At 45.8% G+C, this 22,697-nt stretch overlaps 1 protein-coding gene and 1 long non-coding RNA gene across 2 annotated transcripts in view; one reads left to right on the forward strand and one right to left on the reverse strand.

The window, feature by feature from the left end:
- The window catches only part of LOC310835419, a 169,078-nt gene that overhangs the window by 39,944 nt on the left and 106,437 nt on the right, over positions 1 to 22,697 (forward strand). The gene's annotated exons all lie outside the window — the stretch shown is intronic.
- Positions 1,997 to 22,646, reverse strand: EPOR (erythropoietin receptor). Its single transcript, XM_083719319.1, has 8 exons — positions 22,284 to 22,646; positions 18,120 to 18,261; positions 16,093 to 16,277; positions 13,422 to 13,570; positions 11,513 to 11,663; positions 5,956 to 6,043; positions 5,138 to 5,225; positions 1,997 to 4,164 (listed from the first exon to the last, which is right to left on the reverse strand). The coding sequence occupies exons 1-8, from the start codon at positions 22,456 to 22,458 to the stop codon at positions 3,601 to 3,603; spliced, it is 1,542 nt and encodes a 513-aa protein (XP_083575445.1). The 5' UTR covers positions 22,459 to 22,646; the 3' UTR covers positions 1,997 to 3,600.

Raw genomic sequence — 22,697 nt, forward strand, 5'->3', positions numbered from 1 at the left:
CAGACAAAGGCGACTATAGGGTTGTGGTGCTCATCTCGCTTTCAGGCCGAGGGAGCCAGCATTTGTCCACAGACAGCTTCCTGGGTCATGCAGCCAGCATGACTAAACTGCTTCTGGCGCAACGGTACACTGATGGAAACCAGAGCTCAGGGAAACGTTGTTTATCTTCCCGCCGCAGTGGTTCCTATTTATCTACCTGCACTGGCATGCTTTCAAACTGCTAGGTTGGCAGGAGCTGGGACAGAGCAATGGGAGCTCACCCTGTCACGAGGATTCAAAAAGCCGACCTTCTGATCAGCAAGCCCAAGAGGTTCAGTGGTTTAGACCACAGTGCCACCTGTGTCCCATTGTACTGGAACCACAGACACAGGAAGGGGGACTGTTGTAGGTTTCACACCCCTCTTCACCAGATGCAGCCCCATAGCTTTCCCAGAAACAACATGCTGCCTGCGGTGTGCTCCACTTCCTCAACAGACCATTGGATTCAAGCCATTTTCTTTTCTCAAAGGGCCTGCGGTTCTAAAGGCAGTTCTGGCAAAATATTAGGGTGGCCAGGGAAACCTTATTGGAAGGTGAGGCCTGAGCTGCAACAGACCACAGCTGGGCTTAAGCTGTCTGTTTGGACATGACTCATGAACCAGCCCAAAGCAGAGCCACAGGGGACCATTGCAATGAGCCCCCCAAAAGCATCTCGCGGAACCGGGGAAAGGGCCTCCCCTCTCCCAGAAACAAGGGCCTATGCTGGTGCTGTTCTGGAGCTTGCCCAATATCAGCAAGCGGTGGGTTGGTCTCCTGCCACTTTTTGCAAGCTGCGTCCCTGATAACGGTTACAGAGGTGCTTGCTGGCACTCTGATAAGCCCTATCACAGCAGCAAGGCCAGGGCTGGGCCTGCTGTGCTGGTGGGCTCTTTTCAGAGGGCGTAAGGGTTGGGCATAACGTTTTTCTTGAGTGTTGACAAGCAGCTGCCTGCCTGGTCTAAGCCCCTGATTGCTCTCTCATCTCCCAACAGTTTACCACAAGGTTAAAAATCCTACCTACGGTGTACAGGGAGGTTTCGGGAGAGGGAGAATGGGGGAGATCAGAAGCTCCACCTTCTTCAAAAACTTCCTGTTATTTGGCAAATTCTTCATTTAGCTTCAGGGCTTGTTGTTAGCCCCCAAACCCAGATTTTTTTTTGTTGCAATCCTATACACACATGGGAGCAAATCGTATTGAACCCAGTGGGTGATATCCAACTAGGGCATGTGCTGAGGTAGACCCATTGAAATCAACGAGCTGAGGAAACTTGAGTCTATTCTGAGTTTGACTAACATCAGTGGAACTGTCAGTGATCTGTAGGACAACGGGATGTTTTCAGAGGGGATGGAGAATGGCCTTTCCCTTCTCCTGCCCTACCCTGTTAAGCCCTTCCAGGCTATAAAGGTAAAGGGACCCCTGACCATTAGGTCCAGTTGTGGCTGACTCTGGGGTTGCAGCGCTCATCTCGCTCTATAGGCCGAGGGAGCCGGCGTACAGCTTCTGGGTCATGTGGCCAGCATGACTAAGCCGCTTCTGGCGAACCAGAGCAGTGCACGGAAACGCCGTTTACCTTCCCGCCTATTTATCTACTTGCACTTTGATGTACTTTCGAACTGCTAGGTTGGCAGGAGCAAGGACCGAGCAATGGGAGCTCACCCCGTCGTGGGGATTCAAACTACCAACCTTCTAATCGGCAAGTCCTAGGCTCTGTGGTTTAACCCACAGCGCCACCCGCGTCCCTTCCTTCCAGGCTAGCTGGAGTCTTTTTCAGGAGCACCCCAGTTGCTGTGAGACTCCACACCCCCACACCTGTATCCTCCTAACTCGGAGGTCTGATTTGGTGCTCGTGAAATGGGGAAAGCAGTTCCGGGCAACAAAGGAAAGAAGAGAAGGGAATGGGGAAAACATTTGGGTGAACGTTAAGATATCATCTTGTTTCCCACAAGGACAAGGGAGTCAGAATGAGCAAAAACACTGTTTTTATATTTTTATTTTTATTTTAAAAAAACACTTTGGAGTATATAAAGTATATAAAAATATATCCAGTTTCTGTTTTGATACACAAATTCAAGAGGATAATTACAAAATCTTTGTGGCCATACCTGTGAGAGTTCAGATATTATACAGTCCTCCCAGCACCAGCACCAGCACCAGCACCTGATGCTGATCTGTGCCTTCAAAGGATAGTTCGGACACAAGGAAAATAACAGTAATATTCTAAACAGGGCATGTACAGTCCCCACACCTTTCTCTGTCCCACATGCAAGCCCTATGGCAGTACACAGCTGGCAGAATAGCCATGCAATTCTCTTTGAGTTTTTGGGTTACTGCGCTTATTCAAGCCAAAATCGAAAGACAGCCCCTTTTAACATTTCAATTGGTATTTTGTTCGCCTAGTTTTGTAAATCCCCATTTTCAGTGTTATTTTTCTAGAAAAAGAGGTGCAGGGACTCACTGGGAACACCTCCCTCGTTCTCTTATAATGGCAATGGCACCCACCTGAGAGGTGCCAGGACTGAGCTCCAGCTGGAAAAAAAAGCCCTGCCCATTTTACAGGAAGGTAAGCAAAGACCACACAGTGCATTGTAGCAGAAATGAGACTCCTTCATTCTGCAGACTCTTCCATGCCGTACCCCCTCAACTCCCAAAAGACACCAGTTCCAACTCTGACATTTGGACATACATATTTTTGCAATAATTAGGCACATAGTATAATGGGCAAATATGTCTGGCCAAAAAGCTTGGTAGTTAAAGGAACAGAGCAGGGTCAGAGGGGAAGGAGTTTCATCAGAAGTGTGTGGAGTGGGAGAAGGTTAGCTACCTGGCTAGCAAGCAAGTGCCCACAATAGTCCACACCTCAGTCTACAAACACCTCAAGCCTTAAGCCTGTGCTGCTACTTGCAAACCTGATGTCCCACACCAGAACTCTAGGTGTGCTTTTGGCCAAGTCCCCGATCCGCAGCCTTGTAGAACGCACTTGCCTGGGGGTGAGTACAAATGAAAGAAAGGTGCCACAGCACATTTAATGTTAGAAAGGACTGCTTCAAAGGGTTGTTGTGGGAACAGCAAGTCTCTTTCGTGGGCCTCCTGCCCCTTCCTCATTCAAAATAGGACGGCTTTTTAAAAAAGGGATCCAGCAAATTCATGGAGGAGAGGGCTATCAAGGGCTATTAGCCGGGATGGCTATGCACTACCTCCACAGTTGCGAGGTAGAAATGTTTCTGAACACCAGTTGCTGGAAACCAGGGGATGGGAGAGTGCTGTGGTGCTCATGTTCTGCTTCGTCTTCTGCTCAACGGTTTCCTGTTGAGACATCCAGTTGGCCACTGTGAGAACAGGATGCTGGTCTAGATGGGCCTGATCCAGCAGAGTTCTTCTTACGTCCTTCATCACCTTTCCGTGCATTTTGCAAACCTCTCTTCCTCCTCCAAGAGCGACTTGGGCCCAACTGGAGTTTGGAGGCCCCACAGCTGTGTCCACTGGCTTCCCCTGGCGTTTTGCTAGAACCAGGAAGGAAGTGGGAGGTGCCAGGCACCTGGGATAGCATCTCGCTGCCTCAGTTCTCCTGCTGATCACTGCTGCTACGAGCACACAATGTAGGAGGGCAGGAATGGCTGTGGCCCTCCATCACAGAGGTTGGTGTATAAGCTCATCTGGCCAGCGTTGGACTCCACCAGGCTATAGTCAGCAGAGATCCCAGAGTCAGACACCATCTGGTAACTGCTCTTGAGCTGCGGCTCGATGTGGCGATGTTGTGGGGACAGACTCTTTGAGCTGGGGTCAAACACAGTGTACTCGAAGCTAGAAGAGGCCTGGCTGTTGTCTGGTGTCCCTACTCCTGCGTCGAGGGCCGGATCTGTGCCCTCGCTGCTGTTGCTGGCCAGCAAGAGCAGGGAAGCGTCCCCTCCTAAGCAGCACGGCAACAAGTCTTCATCCAGTATCAGGTAATCATCTTGGGAGACTTCTGGGTTGCGAGGGAATTCCCCCACGCCACGTGCCTTGGGGGGAAGGAGCGGAGGAACGGGAGGGCCATCCACCTTGCGAACATCGCATTCAGACAGGATTTCCACCAAAAACGGCTGCTCCTCCAGGTAAGGAGAGTTCTGGCTCCACCACAGGTAGGTGCTCTGACGCCCCAGCCATAGCTACAAAGAAAGGGGGAATATCAGCATCAAGGGGTGGGAGGTGAGGAAGGCCACACCTGGCTCCCTTTAACCCTGTTTTCAGACACTATATATTTCTCTCTTCTTTACACTCCTTTTATTTACTAATTTCATAAAAATTACCGTATTTTTCTCAATATAAGACGTACCCAGACCATAAGACACAGCTAGTTTTTGGAGGAGGAAAACAAGAAAAAAAAATACAGTAGTGCCTCGCAAGACAAAATTAATTCGTTCCGCGAGTCTCTTCGTCTTGCGGTTTTTTCGTCTTGCGAAGCACACCTATTAGCGGCTTAGCGGCTTAGCGGCTATTAGTGGCTTAGCGGCTTAGAAAAGGGGGGGGAAGGGAAAAAACTCGCAAGAACTCGCAAGACGTTTTCGTCTTGCGAAGCAAGCCCATAGGGAAATTCGTCTTGCGAAGCACCTCAAAAGACGGAAAACTCTTTTGTTTAGCAAGTTTTTCGTCTTGCGAGGCATTCGTCTTGCGGGGCACCACTGTATTCTGAATCCCAGAAGCCAGAACAGCAAGAGGGATCGCTGCTCAGCGAACCCTCTTGCTGTTCTGGCTTCAGTGAATGCAACACAAAGCCTCTTCAGGGCAGAGAGAAGAACGCTCCCCCTGCCCTGAAGAGGCTTCACGCGGCTAACCCAGAAGCCAGAACAGCAAGAGGGTTTGCTGTGCAGCAATCCCTCTTGCTGTTCTGGCTTCTGTGATAGCTGTGCAGCCTGCATTCACTCCATAAGACGCACACACATTTCCCCTTACTTTTTAGGAGGGAAAAGGTGCGTCTTATAGAGCAAAAAATACGGTATACACAAATCGATTGTAAAAACAACAACTGCAAAACAGTTGACGAAACATAGGACCCTCAGCACCCCAGGCTTTGCAACAGGATAATACAGGAAGCCAAGGGAGAAGTCATATGAAGACAAGGAACTACAGCCAGTGTAATACCTGGAAGTTCCCCTTGTAAATTGTGAAAAGGTCCTTGAATTCACGCTCTGGGGTGGGGATTGCAGGCCAGATCTTCTTCTTTAAAAATCTGGTGGAAGATAATAGGCGAGAACAGACTTTAGTAAGAGTGTGCATAACAATCACAAGTGTTAAAAGTCATTCCCACTCCATCACCACCTTAGTCCAGGGGTAGTCAACCTTTTTACACCTACCACTCACTAATGCATCTTTCTTGATGGTAAAGTTTCTGTACCGCCTACCAGAGCTCGATGGAAGGAGGATTCAGCTAGTGCCGTAGAACCCCCTACCGCCCACATAGAATCCTGAAACGCCCACTAGTAGGTGGTAGGGACCAGGTTGACAACCCCTGCCTTAGTCAGTGCTTTTTTCTGGGGGTACACAGGGGTACGCATACCCCTAAACATTTTGTGAATCTGAGTTTGGCCTCATTGAGGGGCAGTATTTCAATATGAGTAGGAAAATGAGAGCACCCCTAAACATTTTTAAAAGAAAAAAAGCACTGACCTTAGTAATGAAAACTAACTAGGGCAGGGATGGGGCACCTGTAGCCTTCCAGGTGTTTCAACTCCCATCAGCCCCAGTTACTTTGGCCAATGGTCAGCAGTGGTGTTGATTGTGGTTCGGCAACACTGAGAGGGCCACAGGTGTCCCACTCCTCAATTTAGGGCATTTCCTGATGGCGATTGAAAATGCTCTTACAGTCCCTCCAGACCTGATGGCCAAGGTCCCGGTACTCAAGAAGGCCACCCATCCTTTGGTGGGTAGGAGGGTTGGACAATAAACGAACTGGGCATTACCTTCGGTTAAACATCAGGGTGAGGAAAGCCAACAGCAGAACGATCAGCGCCAGAACGACAGACAGCGTCAGGATGAGGGGGTCCAGTTCTGCAAGTCAGAAGAACAGGTTAGCCTAGCGAGAGGCACTTCATAAAAACCCTTTGGTTGGTACCGAAGTCTTCTTCAAACAACCTCCTTTTACATAGTCACTACATGGAGAAAGCACATACTTCTGGCAGTAGACATGGTAGGATGAACCAGTGATATGCTCTTGCCTGGATTTCAGCTTACTACCTGGTTCTTTTCAGATGTCCTGGTAGATAGTGAATCATGACTGTTAAATACTTCAGAGGACATACAAGGCCAGAACACCATGTTGAAATCTCCTGAGTAGGCCAACTGTGGTCATTACATCACATCATCTAGTCAACTGAGCGCTCTAACATGTATTCTTCTTGACCACTAAGTCTCCCACCATTCTATGGCCACCCCTCCATTCCTGGCCCAGATAATGAAGATTAGAAAATATTATCTGGAGAGGTAGTGGAGTGAGAATTGTCAAAGCACTATGAGCTGCACCTGCCTTCAGCAACTACCTGTGAGCAAGGTAAGCTATTGCTCCAGCCGGGAGTTGGAAGGCCAAGAAACCACAACAACTGAGGGAGGCTTCCACCCCACCCCCCATAACAATGCGGCAATGGTGTTAAGTTTGTGCTTGGTGATGGCATTTGAAGACAGCAAAGGAGAGGCTGCAGATGTAGCTTGTGGAAGACACTGGGGACTGAAGGTGGAGAAAAATGAGCTCTTTCAACATTAGGTCCCTGTGGTATGGTGGAACCACTCAGCCACCCTCCTGATGTTAGGGTCACTGTAGCTGAATGAGCTGGGGCATGGCAGGGTGACAATAGAGTTTGCATGGGCACACAGCAAACCATGCAGCCCTGACCTCATCACAACCATGTCTTGTCTGTCCAGGTAAGTTGCAGTGGCACCGGTTTGGGGAGGGTGAATCCACACCCACCATACAGGGTTGCTACTGATTAAACCAAATAACTGAAAAAAGTAAATAGACTGCTTAAAGAAAATACAAAAAGGTGGATGGAAGAGGAAGCTAGTGGAGAACCTGTGGCCCTCCAGATGTAGGTAGATTCCAGCTTCATCAGTCCCGGCCAGCATGGTCAATGGACAGAGATCACCAACTGGAGGGCCAAAGATTACCTAGTCCTGGACTAGAAATAGGAGCATTAACAACTATTGAACTTAGTATTGCCAAATTGCTGAAGTTCTACTTTTCCAATAAAATAATACTGGACCTTTTAATGAACTAAATCCTGTGGAGCTGTTAACTAATAAAGGCCATTATCTTTTGGGCTGAAAAATAAACGAACTTGTCAAGAGCATAGAAACACAGTAATTATGCATGGTAGATAATTATCATAGAGTTGGAAGGGACCATGAGTGTCATCTAGTCCAACCCCCTTCAATGTAGTTCCTTTTTTTGCAAAAATTGGGCTTGAACCCACAAACGTGAGATTCAGAGTCTTATGGTCTACTGAGCTATCCCAGGTATGTTTAGTAGTTATATTTCTCTCACTGGCAAGTACTAAATTGCTAAACTACACGCTGCAATATCTGTGGCTGAGCTTATAGTGAAATAGTACTGCACTTTCTGGGTAGTATCTGCTGTTGTATTTATAATAGAATTATTTTTCACTGGAGTATTGTACAAAAGCAGCCATTAGGTAAAACTCTCACAGTTGCTATCCAGCTGAATGTAATAACTGGTGGTGGGTAAATTATAATTCTTGTTTAAGGTGCAATGTTTGATGCCCAAAGTAAAATGCAATATTGATTGTGAAGCAGAAAGTGAAATATGCGGCAGCTAGACTGGTGACTGGGAGCGGCCGCCGAGACCATATAACACCGGTCTTGAAAGACCTACATTGGCTCCCAGTATGTTTCCGAGCACAATTCAAAGTGTTGGTGCTGACCTTTAAAGCCCTAAACGGCCTCGGTCCAGTATACCTGAAGGAGCGTCTCCTCCCCCATCATTCTGCCCGGACGCTGAGGTCCAGCGCCGAGGGCCTTCTGGAGGTTCCCTCATTGCGAGAAGCAAAGCTACAGGGAACCAGGCAGAGGGCCTTCTCGGTAGTGGCGCCCACCCTGTGGAACGCCCTTCCAGCAGATGTCAAAGCAATAAACAACTACCTGACATTCAGAAGACATCTTAAGGCAGCCCTGTTCAGGGAAGTTTTTAACGTGTGATATTTTACTGTATTTTTGGTTTTTATGGAAGCCGCCCAGAGTGGCTGGGGAGGCCCAGCCAGATGGGCGGGGTATAAATAATAAATTATTATTATTATTATTATTATTATTATTATTATTATTATTATTATATTAGCATCTGAATTAAAGGGCCATACTTTGGGATGTTTTTTTGTTGTTAAGCATGAAAAACGTGTTTTGAGAATGGATGATATTAAAAAGATAAAGCATTTTGTATATCAAAAGTGAGAAACAGAGACTCCAAAAGACAAACAGGAGGAAATGCAGAAATAAATGGCAATAGACTGGAAGAAATATCTATTTTGATGGAAGAATGGGAAATATGAAAGATTGCAAAAATGAGAACAAAATAACAGATGAGAAATGAATAGGAGATTAACGGGGTCTATATCCAACTGATATTTGAAGGATAATGTATGGAAAAATATAAACACAATTATGCATGTAAAGAAAGTAAAATCACAGCCTTTATTAATGGTTTTGATGCAGAAAAAGCTTTCGATAACATAACGGTATTTTCTTTTTTAAAACATTAAAAGCTTACTTTAGAGAAAAAAATATTTACTTTGATTAACATTATTAATAACAGCCCAACTGCAAGGATAGGGGTTGATGACCAAATATCAAATTCATTCTGAGTACTGGAAAAAGACACATAAGTCCTATCATTTTCATTATTTGTTCTCCATTTGGAACTTTTAAGAAGCATAAGAAACATTGGTGTGGTAATAGATGCAGAAAACAAAGGAACTGCACACAGAAAAATAGCTGGTATGTAACTGTCTTCAGAGCAATGCCTAAACAATAATAGAGATTGTAAATTCTATCTGTAGCTGGAGAAGATTCTTTTTTCAATATTGGTCTTCTTGTTTGCCTTAAAATTAACAAGGACAAAACAGAAATAATCAATATATATTTGCATATACAAAGTGATGTTTAAAAAAAGAACAAAATTAGATCACCAATGAGTAAGTATGAAATCTGTGTTATATTTATATAATATTAAGAAAAAGTGAAAGCATTTCTATGAAGATAATTTTGGGAAGATTATATAAGAAAAGAAGTTCCAAAGCAGAACAATGGAATAGCTTAAACATATTGATTTGACCACATGGCTAAAATTATAATCTTGCCCCAATTAAATGCCATTTTTCAGGCTTTGGCAAGATGAGTAAATGAATCTTACTTTAAAATGTGGCAAAGCCTAGTTGTGCAATTTATATGGAACAGGAAGCAGCCAAGAATTAATTAAATAGGTTGTATTGCTGGACAAGAAAAAAGGGTGGCATATCATTTCCAATTTATATTTATATTGCCAATGCCTTTAAATGGCTAAAAGAATGGATACACAATCTAGAGATGACTGGGGCTAAAACTGAACCATTCTTAAGACAATTTAATCTACAAGTTTTATTAATGAAATATTGGAAACCAGTTTAAACAAGGATAGCATAGCAAATTTACTAAGAATATGGGGTAAATATAAGTACAAGCAGAGTCTAGCAAAATGACAAGCAGCACCAATAGTTTATGATCTTCAATTTAACCCTAACTATGAAATACTGGGATGCGAGTGGCACTGTGGGTTAAACCACAGAGCCTAGGACTTGCCGATCAGAAGGTCGGCGGTTCAAATCCCCGTGACGGGATGAGCTCCCGTTACTCGGTCCCTGCTCCTGCCAACCTAGCAGTTTGAAAGCACATCCAAGTTCAAGTAGATAAATAGGTACTGCTCCGGTGGGAAGGTAAACAGCGTTTCTGTGCGCTGCTCTGGTTGGCCAGAAGCGGCTTCGTCATGCTGGCCACATGACCCGGAAGCTGTACACCGGTTCCCTTGGCCAATAAAGCGAGATGAGCACCGCAACCCCAGAGTCGGTCACGCCTGGACTTAATGGTCAGGGGTCCCTTTACCTTTACCTTATGAAATACTATGGCGAGTTGATGGAGTGTGTGTGTGCACGCGCACAGCATTGCCCATTCAAAGCCCTGCAAGGCTCTCACAAGCAGGGTGGAAGTGAGACTGGACGGGCACTCTTGATAGGGTTGCCATGTGTCTTCTTTTTCCAGGACACGTCCTCTTCTTCAGGGGTAAAATTTCTGTCTGGGTGGATTTTTTATATTTGCCAAAATGTTTCTGGCTATCCTTTCTGGATGAGACATAGACATAACCAGTGGTTGAAGACTTGCTTTCCTCTTCTCTTCTCCTGCCCCCCTCAGTGATATATCACAGCTTCTATAGCAGGCATCCCCAACCTGCGGCCCTCCAGATGTTTTGGCCTACAACTCCCATGATTCCTAGTGAACAGGACCAGTGGTCAGGGATGATGGGAATTGTAGTCCAAAACATCTGGAGGGCCAAAGGTTGGGGATGCCTGTTCTGTAGCCTACATATAGTCAGGGTATTTAAAATGAGTCGAATAGCATCATCTTTTTTGCGCTTCAAAATACGGCAACCCTACGTCTGTTTCATTTTTTACAATTTTAACTGTTATAACATAAATTTCCGGGAGAGATTTAGACCAGTTTCCAAAGTGGTCTAAATTTCTCCCTGATTCGGGGTTGTATTAGGGAACCAAAATGGCTTTGGATACTTCAGATCCTGGTTCTCCCCCAACAATACTCCCACAAGCTTAACAAGCTGAGTTTTTTGGTCCCCACTGATATCCGAGTTTTGTTATTGGTTGGGCCAGGGCAATCAGATATCTCCTCAAAGAAAAAGAATTGCAGGCTGCCATTGTCTTCTAGAAATGCAAGGGAAATAGGGACTTTCTTCCATCTACAGTGGATCTATCTAACACTAAAACACACACACACACACACACACACACACACACACACGCAACAGCAATCGCCTGTCTTCCATCAGCACCACTGATTTATGCACCATCTGGGCAGAAAGTAGCTCTCTGGAAGAAGCCAAGGTTGGGAATTGAAAAGTGGCGGGAGAATTCTCCCATCTTTTTGCAGAGGTCCTATTCTCTTTGAATGGACGTGCTGGACAGATGTAAAGTGAATTGTGCTCTGTTTTGGATTCCTTAGGCTTGGGATTTTGGTTCCAGTGTTATTGAGGCTTTTGTTCTTGTTGATTTTGGGGTGGGGTTCTCAGAAGGTGCCCTATTTTATTTTATTTTATTTTATTTTAATGCTGCTTTGGTTTTTGTTTCATTTTTCCTTAAAAGCAGCTTCTCAGCTTCTCGTGGTTTTATGAGCATCGCTCCATGCTAATTAAGTGACTATTTTCAACCGGCCCTGCACCATGGCTGCGGCCAAAATTGCCTGAAGACCACTTACCGCTGGGTATCATCGCCGACGCCGTCTGCGACCATCCACTCCAGAAGCCATCAAAGCTGACTCCGTTTGGCTTGGCCCGCACAGCCAACGTGTAGCGGGTTCCTCCTTTGAGATTCCGGAGGTAATATGTCTGCCCATTGGAAATCTCCACCTGGAAGCAGAAGGGGGGAAAGCAGAGGTCAGAGGGAGGGAAGGAGGGAGTTTTGAAAGCCAGGTAACTGTGATAGGAATTTTGAGGTCTTAGATATACCTTCGCGCTGCTCAGCGACCTGGTTTTGAGACTGGCAATGGGGGAAAGCAGTGCTTCCCCCCCTGCCAGCCCCACAAGCTTGGGGGGCAGTGGGAAGGAAGCGCACCATCTCTGCGCTGCTCCTTGACCTGGTCTTTGGGGCTGGTGGTGGGGGAAAGCAGCGCTTCCCCCCACCAGCCCCAAAGAGCAGGTCAAAAGCAACCCAAAGCCTCCGGAACTCCCGCTGGGCTCTGGGAGCTTCGGGTGAACGCACCTTGAACGCAGTGGCATAGTGTGGGGGGTGCAGGGGGGCCGGTGGCACCAGGCACAACATCTGGGGGGGGCGCACTCACACTCGCAGCTCTCTGCCCCCTGCTAAAATCCACGGGTTAGGGGGCGCAAATTACTTGCCTTGCCCCAGGTGCTGACAACCCACGCTACGCCACTGCTTGAACGCACAGAATGAACCTTGTTTTAGAGGGGGAGAACAAGAAAAAAAAAATCCCCTCCTACGGTCCGGTGCGTCCTATAGAGCAAAAAATACGGTATGTTAGATGTTCATAAGTGTACCAACCAAGCACGTACATAAATCAGCACAGGAAGACCGACCTGAAGCCGTTTTTGATTCCCAAACTGACCAAATGTTTTCTCTGCAAGGTCAAAGGAAAATGGAAAAGCCTCCCCATTGTCTTTTCCTTCACAAATCCTGTCTTAAGGGCACATTTAAGATATGAATAGGGTGTGAGCCTGTGACCTGGCTCAGGAACTAAGTATTTATCATTACAAAAGACTGGCCAGGTTCCTCAGGGTATCCAATCAAGTAAGCATTAACAGATAACCTGGCAGACAGGAGGTAAACAACGCAATCAAGATTTCTGCTGTAGACCGCCCTTTCTGTGATGTAGGTAGGACGTATCTGGAGGGGTGGTCTTGAGTTACACCCCTTTTGTGATGTATGTATGATGTTTCTGGGGGAGGTCTTGGACTCCAGGCAGGGAATTTAAAATGTCTATATAAGGGCAGGCACACTTTTGTTCTGGGTTCCTCCTCCTCTGCAACAGATCAATAAAGATCAGGCTTACTAGCTGCTTTGCTTCTCAATATTCTCTAGTTGGCCTCTGTTATTCTCTCCTACCAATACGGAACGTATGTGTCAGGGAACTGCCATCGGAGCCAGAGGGAGAGAGAGGGTTCCAAAGGGATTCCGGAGAGCGTACCGGGAGGGAGAGAAGCAGCCCATCTTCTGGGGAAGAAAATCAGCGTAACACTAGTGGAGAAGGGGGGCAGATGGGGGAATCGGCGAGGCGGTCCCATGACTCCTTGCCAGGGACCAGCGGGGAGAGTAAGGGTCGTCCGCTGCCCACACCCTCCCTGCGCAGAAGGCTTCCGCGCAGGGAGAGTAGGCGGAGACTAAGCGTCAAAGAGCTTCTTTGCTGGAAGAAGTTCAAGAAACGCCCACTGACGGATTCTGCCAGCGATTGAGACAGCCACGGGTGAGTGGCTGTCTGGACCGAAAGGGTTCACCCAGGTAACTCAGCCAAGCGTGGCGCTGATTTACGCACGAGCAACCCCTAGAACCATTACAGTATGTAAGGACTCTATATGGGCTCTTGGATACCCCATAAGGGGGGGAAAGGCAGATTTTTGTTTACAACATAACAAAGGACAAAAGTGACTTACCCGCTGGACTATGCTACCCTTATGGAAGATGGCCATCTCATAGCGGATGCTATTGTCCATGTATTGAATGGGGGGATTCCAGCTCACATTCAGCTGTCCCGGAGGCCCCAACAGCTGCACTGCCAGGTTAGAGGGGGGATCCAGGAAAACTGGAAGAGGAAAGGAGCAGGATGTGAGCACAGCCCAGTGGCGACAGAACAGAGGTCTTTCTTTCTTTCTTTCTTTCTTTCTTTCTTTCTTTCTTTCTTTCTTTCTTTCTTTCTTTCTTTCTTTTTACACTGTTGCAGGAATTTATGTATAGTTTGGGAGGGGCTGCCCCTCCAGCAGATATCATGCACATGCAGCCCACTATGAAAATCAGCACAATCGCTTTTGTGACTTTTGTGATTTGTTCCCACAAAACATTTCATCACAGTTTCTTCCTATCTACTCAAAGGGCCTCTGCTGCACGATACCAAATGTAACAATCCACTGATAAATGTACCTATGTACTGCCTCACTGGGAAAACTTCAGAAATTCATATAGATGTGTGAGCTCAGCTACTCAGCAGCCCCTCTGCCTGAGTGATAATTCCTGGCATCCTGATACCTGAGTGCCAAGCAGGTAGCCATTCCAGAAATACCAAACCCAGATGAAGACAAAAGGGTGTGATTAACTTGGCTGGAAAACAGGGAAATGTAAATATCTCTTCTGTTACACTTGATGGGTGTTTGGTGGAGGGCAAGGGGAACCATGGGGCAGGGTCCAGGATGCTCAGATTACTGCCACCAGACCTCCCCTTTCATGATGTAACCATGATGTATTAGTGATGTAGTGTGGGGAGGGGGTGTAACATGGGAATTAGCAGCTAATAAAAGTTTGGGTTCTCTTTTGTTTGGGGCTTCCATCTTGTTTCACCTGGTGGCAGGTGGGAGTCCTGTCGTGACAATCTTCAGTAAAGACCAAGCCTACTGGCTTGGCCAAGCCTACATCAACTGCTCCCTCTTTCCTATCTAGTGCAAACTCATGTTATCTTGCCTCCTCCAGTTGATTGCACTGCTAGCCTCTGTTCCTCCCCCCGCAAAAAAAACCCCCAAGTAGTTTATGGTCGCAAAGAGTGCAGCTGATCTACTGGCTGGGCACTACAGGCTATGTTTATTTGGGAGTAAGCTTAGGGTTACCATATTTTGAATAGCAAAAAAGAGCACACTATAACGACTCTCATTTTAAATACCCCTACTGTATGTAGGGGTATAGAAGCTGTGATCTATGACTATGGGGTGGGCACGAGAAGAGAAGCAAATCTTCAACCGCCAGTTATGTCTATGTCTCATCCAGAAAATATAGCCAGAGACATTTTGGCCAATTTTTTAAAAATCCACCTGGGCAGAAATTTTACCCCTGAAAAAGAGGACGTGTCCTGGAAAAAGAGGACACATGGCAACCCTAAGTTAGCTCCATTGAATTCAGTGTGATCTTGTGAGCAAATGTGCACAAGCACATTTAAAAGAAAAGCACTCTAAGCGCCCTTAAGCCCCAGAAAAAAGTACTGACCACTACGACTCACTCTGAACAATGTTTCTGTGACTTTAACAGCTGTAAAACATATAGGAATTGAACAGGTTTTAGAATGGAGGTCAGAAAGCTTCACCTCTCCAGTTTCTGCCTCTGTTGTAGTAAAGGTATAGATAAGGTAGCCTTCACCAACTTGGTACCCAGCAGACGTTGTTATAATACAACTCTCATCACCCTTGACCTTTGGCCAAGCAGGCTGGGGCTAATGGGGCTTGTAGTACAAAACATTGCTAGTCCTCCCCACACAAACACAAGTCTTCCTTAGACTCAGGTAGTCTGGAACCTGGATTATACTAGTGGGGAGGAAGTGCTGCAGTTTGTTGAGCATTTTGAGAAATGAAGCTCTGTGGGACGTCTCTAAGCACTCTTAGCATTCTATAGTTCCCAGGATTCTTTGAGGGAAGTCCCAGCTGTTAAATTGGTTTAAATGCGTGGTGTGGGTTAGGGTGCCTCTGAGCACATTCTGAACTTGTTTTCTTTTCCTTACAGAACTGAGCTCACCGTTCTGTTGCACAAAAGTCTATTTCTCTTGCACTTTCTTCGTTTTGATCGCCTAATTCAGGTGGAAAGGGATCGTTTTGCTGCTGCGATCGTTAATCCACTGGGAGTCAGAAACCTTTGCTGACCTATAGCAAATAACCCAGAGTTCTACCGCCACGGTTGCAGGTTTGATCCCCGTAAGGGACCACTACAGTGGTACCTCGCAAGACGAATGCCTCGTAAGACGAAAAACTCGCAAGACGAAAGAGTTTTTCGTTTTTTGAGTTGCTTCGCAAGACGAATTTCCCTATGGGCTTGTTTCGCAAGACGAAAACGTCTTGCGAGTTTGTTTCCTTTTTCTTAAAACCGTTAATACCCAGGGAATCCGTGCTTCGCAAGACGAAAAAATCGCAAGGCGAAAAAACTCGCAGAACGAATTAATTTTGTCTTGCGAGGTACCACTACACATATTTCTGCATTGCAGGGGGTTTAGCTACTAGACAATCCTCAGGATCTATGATTCTATGATCCTGATCTACATTCTTCTTGCTTCCAGGTTCCCACCTACTCACCCACTCTAGGAAGACTTGAAGGTCATTTCTTGAAAGGCCCCCCCCCCCCGCATTGGGAACTTACGTAGTTTTTCCACAAAGATCGTTCTGTTGTACAGAGTGCTCTTGGGGGAGTGCCCATCAAAGACCTTGATCTCAAGAGGGGAAAAGGCTGAAACATCTTGCCTCGGAAAGAAGCAAGTGTATCGCGTTGTATTCCGGGGTGTGTACTCCACAGTCAAGTTACACCATTTCAAAGAGTCGTCGTCCCTGAATGAAAGCAGGCGGGAAATACTGTATTATTATTTAAAGTTTGGGAAGCAGCTCCTGTTGCAAGCATTGTGCCCAGTAGGGTTGAAGGAAGAAGATGGGAATTTAGGGGGGGGCGGCTCTTGAGGTCAAGGCCAACGTCCCTTAGGGCAGTTTTGACCTGTAAAGCTCATTGTCAACGCTAGTCAGCATAAGACTAAATTTTACATACTGAACTGTACTGTATTGGCTCTCCTGGCCTGCCATACAAGTCAGCTCTCAGGCACATGAGTTCCTGTTCTCCATTTGAAGAAGCAGCCTGCTGTGGAACTGGCTTTCTTCTCCATAAAGCACTTGCATTAAAGTTGTTTTGGTTCATCCATCCTTTGAATGGCCTCGTCACGTTACCTTTGAGGCATACAATTTCTTCGTGAAGTAGAGAGACAGTGTGTCTCTCACAAATCAATATGTGAACGTCAACCTTCCTCGTTTCAGCAGCTCCTATTTCTGTGCCCTTTCTTCTCCGCCCATTCTCTCTCCTCCACCACCTCAGCCTCCTCTTTCTACTTCCCATGTTTCCAAAGGAGCCCAATCAAGATAATTGCACACAGAGTAGTTACACTCACAGAGCAATCTTAGGCATGTTTATCATAGAATCGTAGAACTGAAAGGCTGGAAGGGACCCCGAGTCCAAACCCCTGAAAAGCAGGAATCGCAACTGAAGCATCCGTAACAGGTGGCCCTCCAACCATTGCTTAAAAACCTCCAAGGAACGAGAGTCCACCAGCTTCCAAGAGAGTCCATTCCACTGTCAAACAGCACTTACTGTCAGAATCCTTTAGTACATTTCAAGATCTATTGTTTTATGCAACATAAAAATCAGTTTTCTAACATCTGAGGAATGTGAGGGTAAAATACAAGCTCCTGGGACTTTTGGGATACAGAAACCTATTTGACTAATACTACAGGTACGACCCTTATTCTGACCCGACTCTTTCCTATTTTGGCACTTCTGTATATATTTTACACAGGCATGATCCGCTAACACCACTTTGATGCATCTCCCAGGAGTCCTTCAAAACAGAAGAGAGATGTGGGAGGGAAGAATTTGGGAGTAACGCATCCTAGATTTAGGAAAGGTCAGAGATATTGCAAAAAGGAAACCTGTATTGCGTACGGATGCATTAAAAAACAAAGAAGCCTTCAAAAATAAACAGAAGCTATGTATTAGGTTTTGCAATAGTACAGTAACAATAAGGAAAAACCAGACCAGGTTTTCAGATTGTCGATATAAGTATAGCTTCCCTTGGCATCTTGTTAGCACCGAAACTGTAATACTAGCTTCTCCTTTTTTATATATTTTTCATAATAATTAATAAGGATAAATTTTAATAAGATAAAATATGTTAAGCCTGAATGTCCCTGAAATATATTGTGTAGTTAATTCTGCATACTCTCATATGTTGGAACTATTTGTTACTAATGATTGTGTCGGACTGGAATGGTAGCCCTCATGGAGGGAATATAATGGAAGGTGGTGAACTCTCCTTCCGTGGCGGTTTTTAAGCAGAGGTTGGTTGGACGGCTGTCTGTCACGGATGCTTTAGCTGAGATCCCTGCATTGTAGGGGGTTGGACTAGATGACCCTGGGGTCCCTTCCAACTCTCTATGATTCTATATACGCTGCTGCTTTGAGTGCCTAAGAGGTAAGGCACTATATAAATATAACATAAAATGAAAACAATGCAGAAAGTCTTAGGTGAAACCCCCATAACATCCTCAGGCTCTTAGAGGATCTGTAGACTAGATCAGGCTGAGCCTCTGAGACTGGCTGGCTCTGGTGCGGCTTATACACACACTTACTCATATTTGTATCCAAAGCTGTACACGCTCTGGTTGTTTTGCTCCTTCGGGGGTACAAATGTCTCCCAGAAGCAGGCCAGGTCTTCCAGCTGCTGGGTGAAACACTTGAGGTCCGAACGGTCCTCCGTCAACAGATACGCAGCTAGGTGCAAAGCAGACAGACAGGCATAACGTTACCAAATACCCTCTAACATTTCTCCAAAGAAAATAGGGACGTCCTATTCAACAACAACAACAACATCCCATCCATCTGACTGGGTTGCCCCAGCTACTCTGGGTGTCTTCAAACATATATAAAAACATACCGTATTTTTCGCTCTATAGGACACACTTTTTCCCCTCCAAAAATTAAGGGGAAATGTGTGTGCGTCCTATGGAGCGAATGCAGGCTTCTTGGCTTCAGTGATAGCAACGTGAAGCCTCCAAAGTGCAAAGGGAGCGCCCATCCCTGACCTAAAGGACTAGAACCTTGTTTGCTTTTAAAATTGAAATTCTGTAGGATCCCGTGGTGACCATTGATTTCGTTTTGTTTGTTTCTTCCATTTTGTGGGTCGCCTCCCCATAAAACTTCTTAAAACAGCTTTAAAATGTAAAAGCAACTTAATACATTTTGTGAGAGTGGAATTTAATCCATATCTGATGTCTAACTACTTGGGGGGGGGGAGGTTTCTAAGCAATATTCCTGGGTGTACAGTTCCTTTATCAGTGTGGAGTTTTGTGGGGGGGGGGGGTTACTACAGGTTGTCATACTGTTTTTACATTTCATATATGAAACATAGATGTAGGCTATTAAAAAAAATATTAATGAAAAAATTGAAATCTGAGGAGGTTCTCAGACCCAAATGAGGGATGAAGAACAAGTTGGCCTGCCACCTTTCTCTGTCTATTTCCTGTGATTCTACAAAATTTTTGTTCAAGGAGATGAACGACGAGTTGCTGTTCTGCTCCAAGTTCTTCCACCCCTCAAAAGTTGCAGCCAAGAAAGGGTAGGAGGTGCAGGGGAACTTTCTCGTACAATATTATCCTACCATCTTTAGCTAAGCATCACCTGGGGCTCACAGAAATGAGGTTCCGTTTAGTGACAGCAACATGCTGCTCATAATGGAACATTTGAACTTTAGGAAGCTGAATTCTGGTCCCAGCAACCTTCTGCATTTTCTGCACAGAAATCCCATTTTTAATTCCTTTCTTAATCTTGCCCAGCCGTTTCATGCTGTCTTTATTGCATGCCACATTCCGTGCCCTTTTTGCAGAGAAGGGGGCTTACAAATGCATGAAATACAGTAATAAATGAATTAATTAGCAGCAGCAGCAGCAAAGGAACAGCACTCTGTGTACTCTCAAAGAAATTCTTGTCTTTACTCTTCTTACTTTAAATGCCTTCAGATAGGCTTCTGGTAATGAAAGCAACTTCATTACCGCCATAGAATCCAGATTTTGTTGGATTGTTGTTGTTGTTGTTTTAAGGGAAACAGTACAAACTGTCATATGCAAAGTCACATGATCGGCAGCTATGTATTTTATGACCCAGCTCTCTTCCTTACGTTACGCACACAAACACAGAAGTCTTACAGCTACCTCCTTCTGGCATCTGTTTCCCCGAGATAAGAGCTGGCTGCACACCCTCAGTCCCAGTAGAGTCTAAGCCGCGGGAGAAAGTACAGGAAAGAGGAGGGGGCAGCCATTTGTTTCTCCCACCCACCCACTTTTTATATGGGTCTGCCAGGAATCCTTAGCCTCACCCATTGGGGTCAGACCAATGGTTTTTAGTTAGCCACGTGGAGACAAGGGCTGGGCTGGGCAAAATGGGGGGGTGGGGTGATTCAAGATGAGCAACAGAAGCAGAGTTAATACAATTCCTTATTTCTCCTATTCCTCCATCCCCAGTTTTCCGCACTACAGAAACAGCTTCCCTTGGGAAACTGTCAACAACAGAGAACAGCAGTTGTTAAGTTGTTGACTAGGTTTGCACTTCTTTTGTTATCGAAATGGAGGCTGCAGGAATGGGAGGACAAAAGCAAATGAAATCTGCTTCTGCTGAAACTACAAGACGTGGGATGGCTGTTTGCTTATCCCAAGAATGTAGAGATTGGTGTGTCCCTGAATGTGGAAAATGCACAAAGCTGCAAAAACAGAATAGGTTCAGCCCAAATCAAAAGAAACCGTATTACCTGAAGAGATGGTGTAGCGGCAGCTGGCTGGAAGGTTTTAGATTTTCGACATCGGGAAAAACTTCCAAAACCAGTAGAATCTAGAACCCTTGGGGTTCTAGAATCTGCCTCTGGACCTTGTGGGGAGGGGTGTTGTTGTTTTGACCTACAGCAATACAGCTTATAGATTTATAGGAGAGACCACAAGGGTCATCTAGTCCAACCTGCTGCAATGTAGGAATCTTTTGCCCAGTGTGGGGCTCGAAACCGCAGCCATGAGATTAAGAGTCTCACATTCTATGGACTGAGCTATCTGGGTAGGGCTTTGATGTAAAAGCCCAGGCAAGCAAATGCCCTTTGCACTCATACACTTCCCTTGTTGAAAAGTTGCATTCAGAAACGGAGGCAACAGGTAAATTTCCTCTTGTTGGATTTAGGCATAGGATTGGAAAGTGTCTTAAGTGGAAGGACTGACCCCCCACCCAATGGTACATGACTCGATTCTTCTGCACTTGACAATTTGCAGCTCAAAACTGAACAGGGGTCTGGGGTAGAATCAAAGCTTCCTTAATTTGACACAAGTCAAATAAGAACCATACAAAAAACCTCATTTTTATATGGTGAGTTCTCACTAGATGCTGCAGTCATAAAATAATGAACAAGCATTAAATTGACCTTAAGTAAACTGAATGTACTATACCGGACTCCCCTAGGCAAACAAGCCATGCACAGGCAGACTTGTTAAATCACATGTGTTTTATAGTCTAGACAGCAGCCATTCATTACCAAGTATCTTAATATTTAGGCAAGTGATGTTTAAACAAAGTAGGAACACACATGTTATGGATGTGGAATCCCACCAGAAAATAACAACAACAACAACAACAACAGGGTCAAAGTAGTTTCTTGCTCACATATTTCAATCTTCCCAATGGAAGCAAATCTGCATTTCACATTTTATTTTTCTACTTTTCCCATTTGGGTAGATGGGTCTGCAACTTTCCAAGAGAGCATTTGCCGCCATTGTAAATCCCACACATCTAACTACTGGGCTTACAAATCTAATGACTACATGGGTGAAGTCAGGAAACAACAATGTACTGTATTTCCTCACCCTGTGAGCTTTAACTACTGAACTTCAGCTGTCTGAGGGGAACAGGGATGTCAAAATTGCCACATTGGAAATTGTGCACTCTGAAATTTTGCATCTGCTTTGTTAATAAACCCTCAGGTCTACTTGCGAGGGATGTGTGGCCAGGACTGCACAAAGGGTTGTCCACAAACATATTTTTCCCCACAGGAAAACAAACATACTGCAGCTTTAGAACCTCAAACTTTGGGGATGTCTTACTGGTGCCTTATTTCATTGACCTCTGAATTGGCCACATCCTACCTTCAACAGAAATAGACCCAATAATTCTCACCCCCCGGTTTGCCTCAACCTGTTCCCCTTCCAGGTTACCCCAACACTGGTGTCCACAGTTAAAGGATGGATCCTTTTTCTTTCTTTCTTTTTAAGCCGAGAGACTTCAAATTTACAAGAAGAATCCACCAGGCCTTACAAGAACCTGCTCCACGAGTTAAACCCCTCAGATCTCCTTTTTTCTTTAAAGGAGCAATGTCTGCCAAGCTGCAAAATTTCTGCTTTCAACGCGGCTGAGAACAGTGTTTCATCGCACTTAAAGCTCAGGAAGAGAGAGAGAAAGTTTACATGAGAACCGCGAAGCAAAGTTCTTAACCTGAAGCACTATTTCTGGGTTAGCAGAGTGTGTAAGCTGAAGCGTGTGTAACCTGAAGCGTATGTAACCCGAGGTACCACTGTACTGGAAAGAGACTCTGTCTGACCAGTTGCATGTTGGGCACGCACAGTACATTCACAGGCAGTTTCTTAGCTTCTCTTCACTCCTTGACCCCCAGCTCCCCACCTTGGCAATTGCTCTCTTATCCCCTTTGACCGCCCCCACCCCCACTTTGACAGGGCCCAGATGGCCAGCCCTATCTTCAAGCATGGTACCTTTGCTGTCGAAGCTGGCGCCCAGGTTTCCAAGCCCCTTGTGAGACGAGCCAGAGGCCCAGAGAACCAGGACCCAGAGGGCAGCGGCGTGTCTCCAGCCTCGCTCCATGCTTGCACGGCTGAAGGAGAGTCTCCCCGCCAAAAGTGTCCTTCCACCTGCTCTGCGAATCTGCATCTGGTTGTCAGAGCTGCTTACCCCTTGCCTTGCTCCCGGCTGGAGGCTGCAGATAAAGGGTGGGCTCTACTGTGTGGCGGCAGCAGCAGCAGCAGCAGCAGCAGCAGCAAAAGCAGCAACTCTGACCAGAGGCTGAGAAGTCAGGGATATTTCTCCCTGGATATTTCTCCTGAAATCTTCCTTCTCTGAGGATAGACTGGCAGAATAAGGGTTTATTTCTACCGCCATTACACAGAGGG

The sequence above is a fragment of the Podarcis gaigeae genome, assembly GCF_964106915.1.
Source record: "Podarcis gaigeae genome assembly, chromosome: 17".
NCBI classification, from domain to species: Eukaryota; Metazoa; Chordata; class Lepidosauria; order Squamata; family Lacertidae; genus Podarcis; species Podarcis gaigeae.

Excerpts from the sequence above, each read along its gene's own strand:
- EPOR (XM_083719319.1), bottom strand. The coding sequence starts at position 22,458 with ATGCAGATTCGCAGAGCAGGTGGAAGGACACTTTTGGCGGGGAGACTC. Across the intron at positions 16,278-18,119 it reads AGCTTTGGATACAAATATGA|GGACGACGACTCTTTGAAAT; the intron begins GTAAGTGTGTGT and ends GCTTTCATTCAG. Across the intron at positions 13,571-16,092 it reads GATCTTTGTGGAAAAACTAC|TTTTCCTGGATCCCCCCTCT; the intron begins GTAAGTTCCCAA and ends TTCCTCTTCCAG.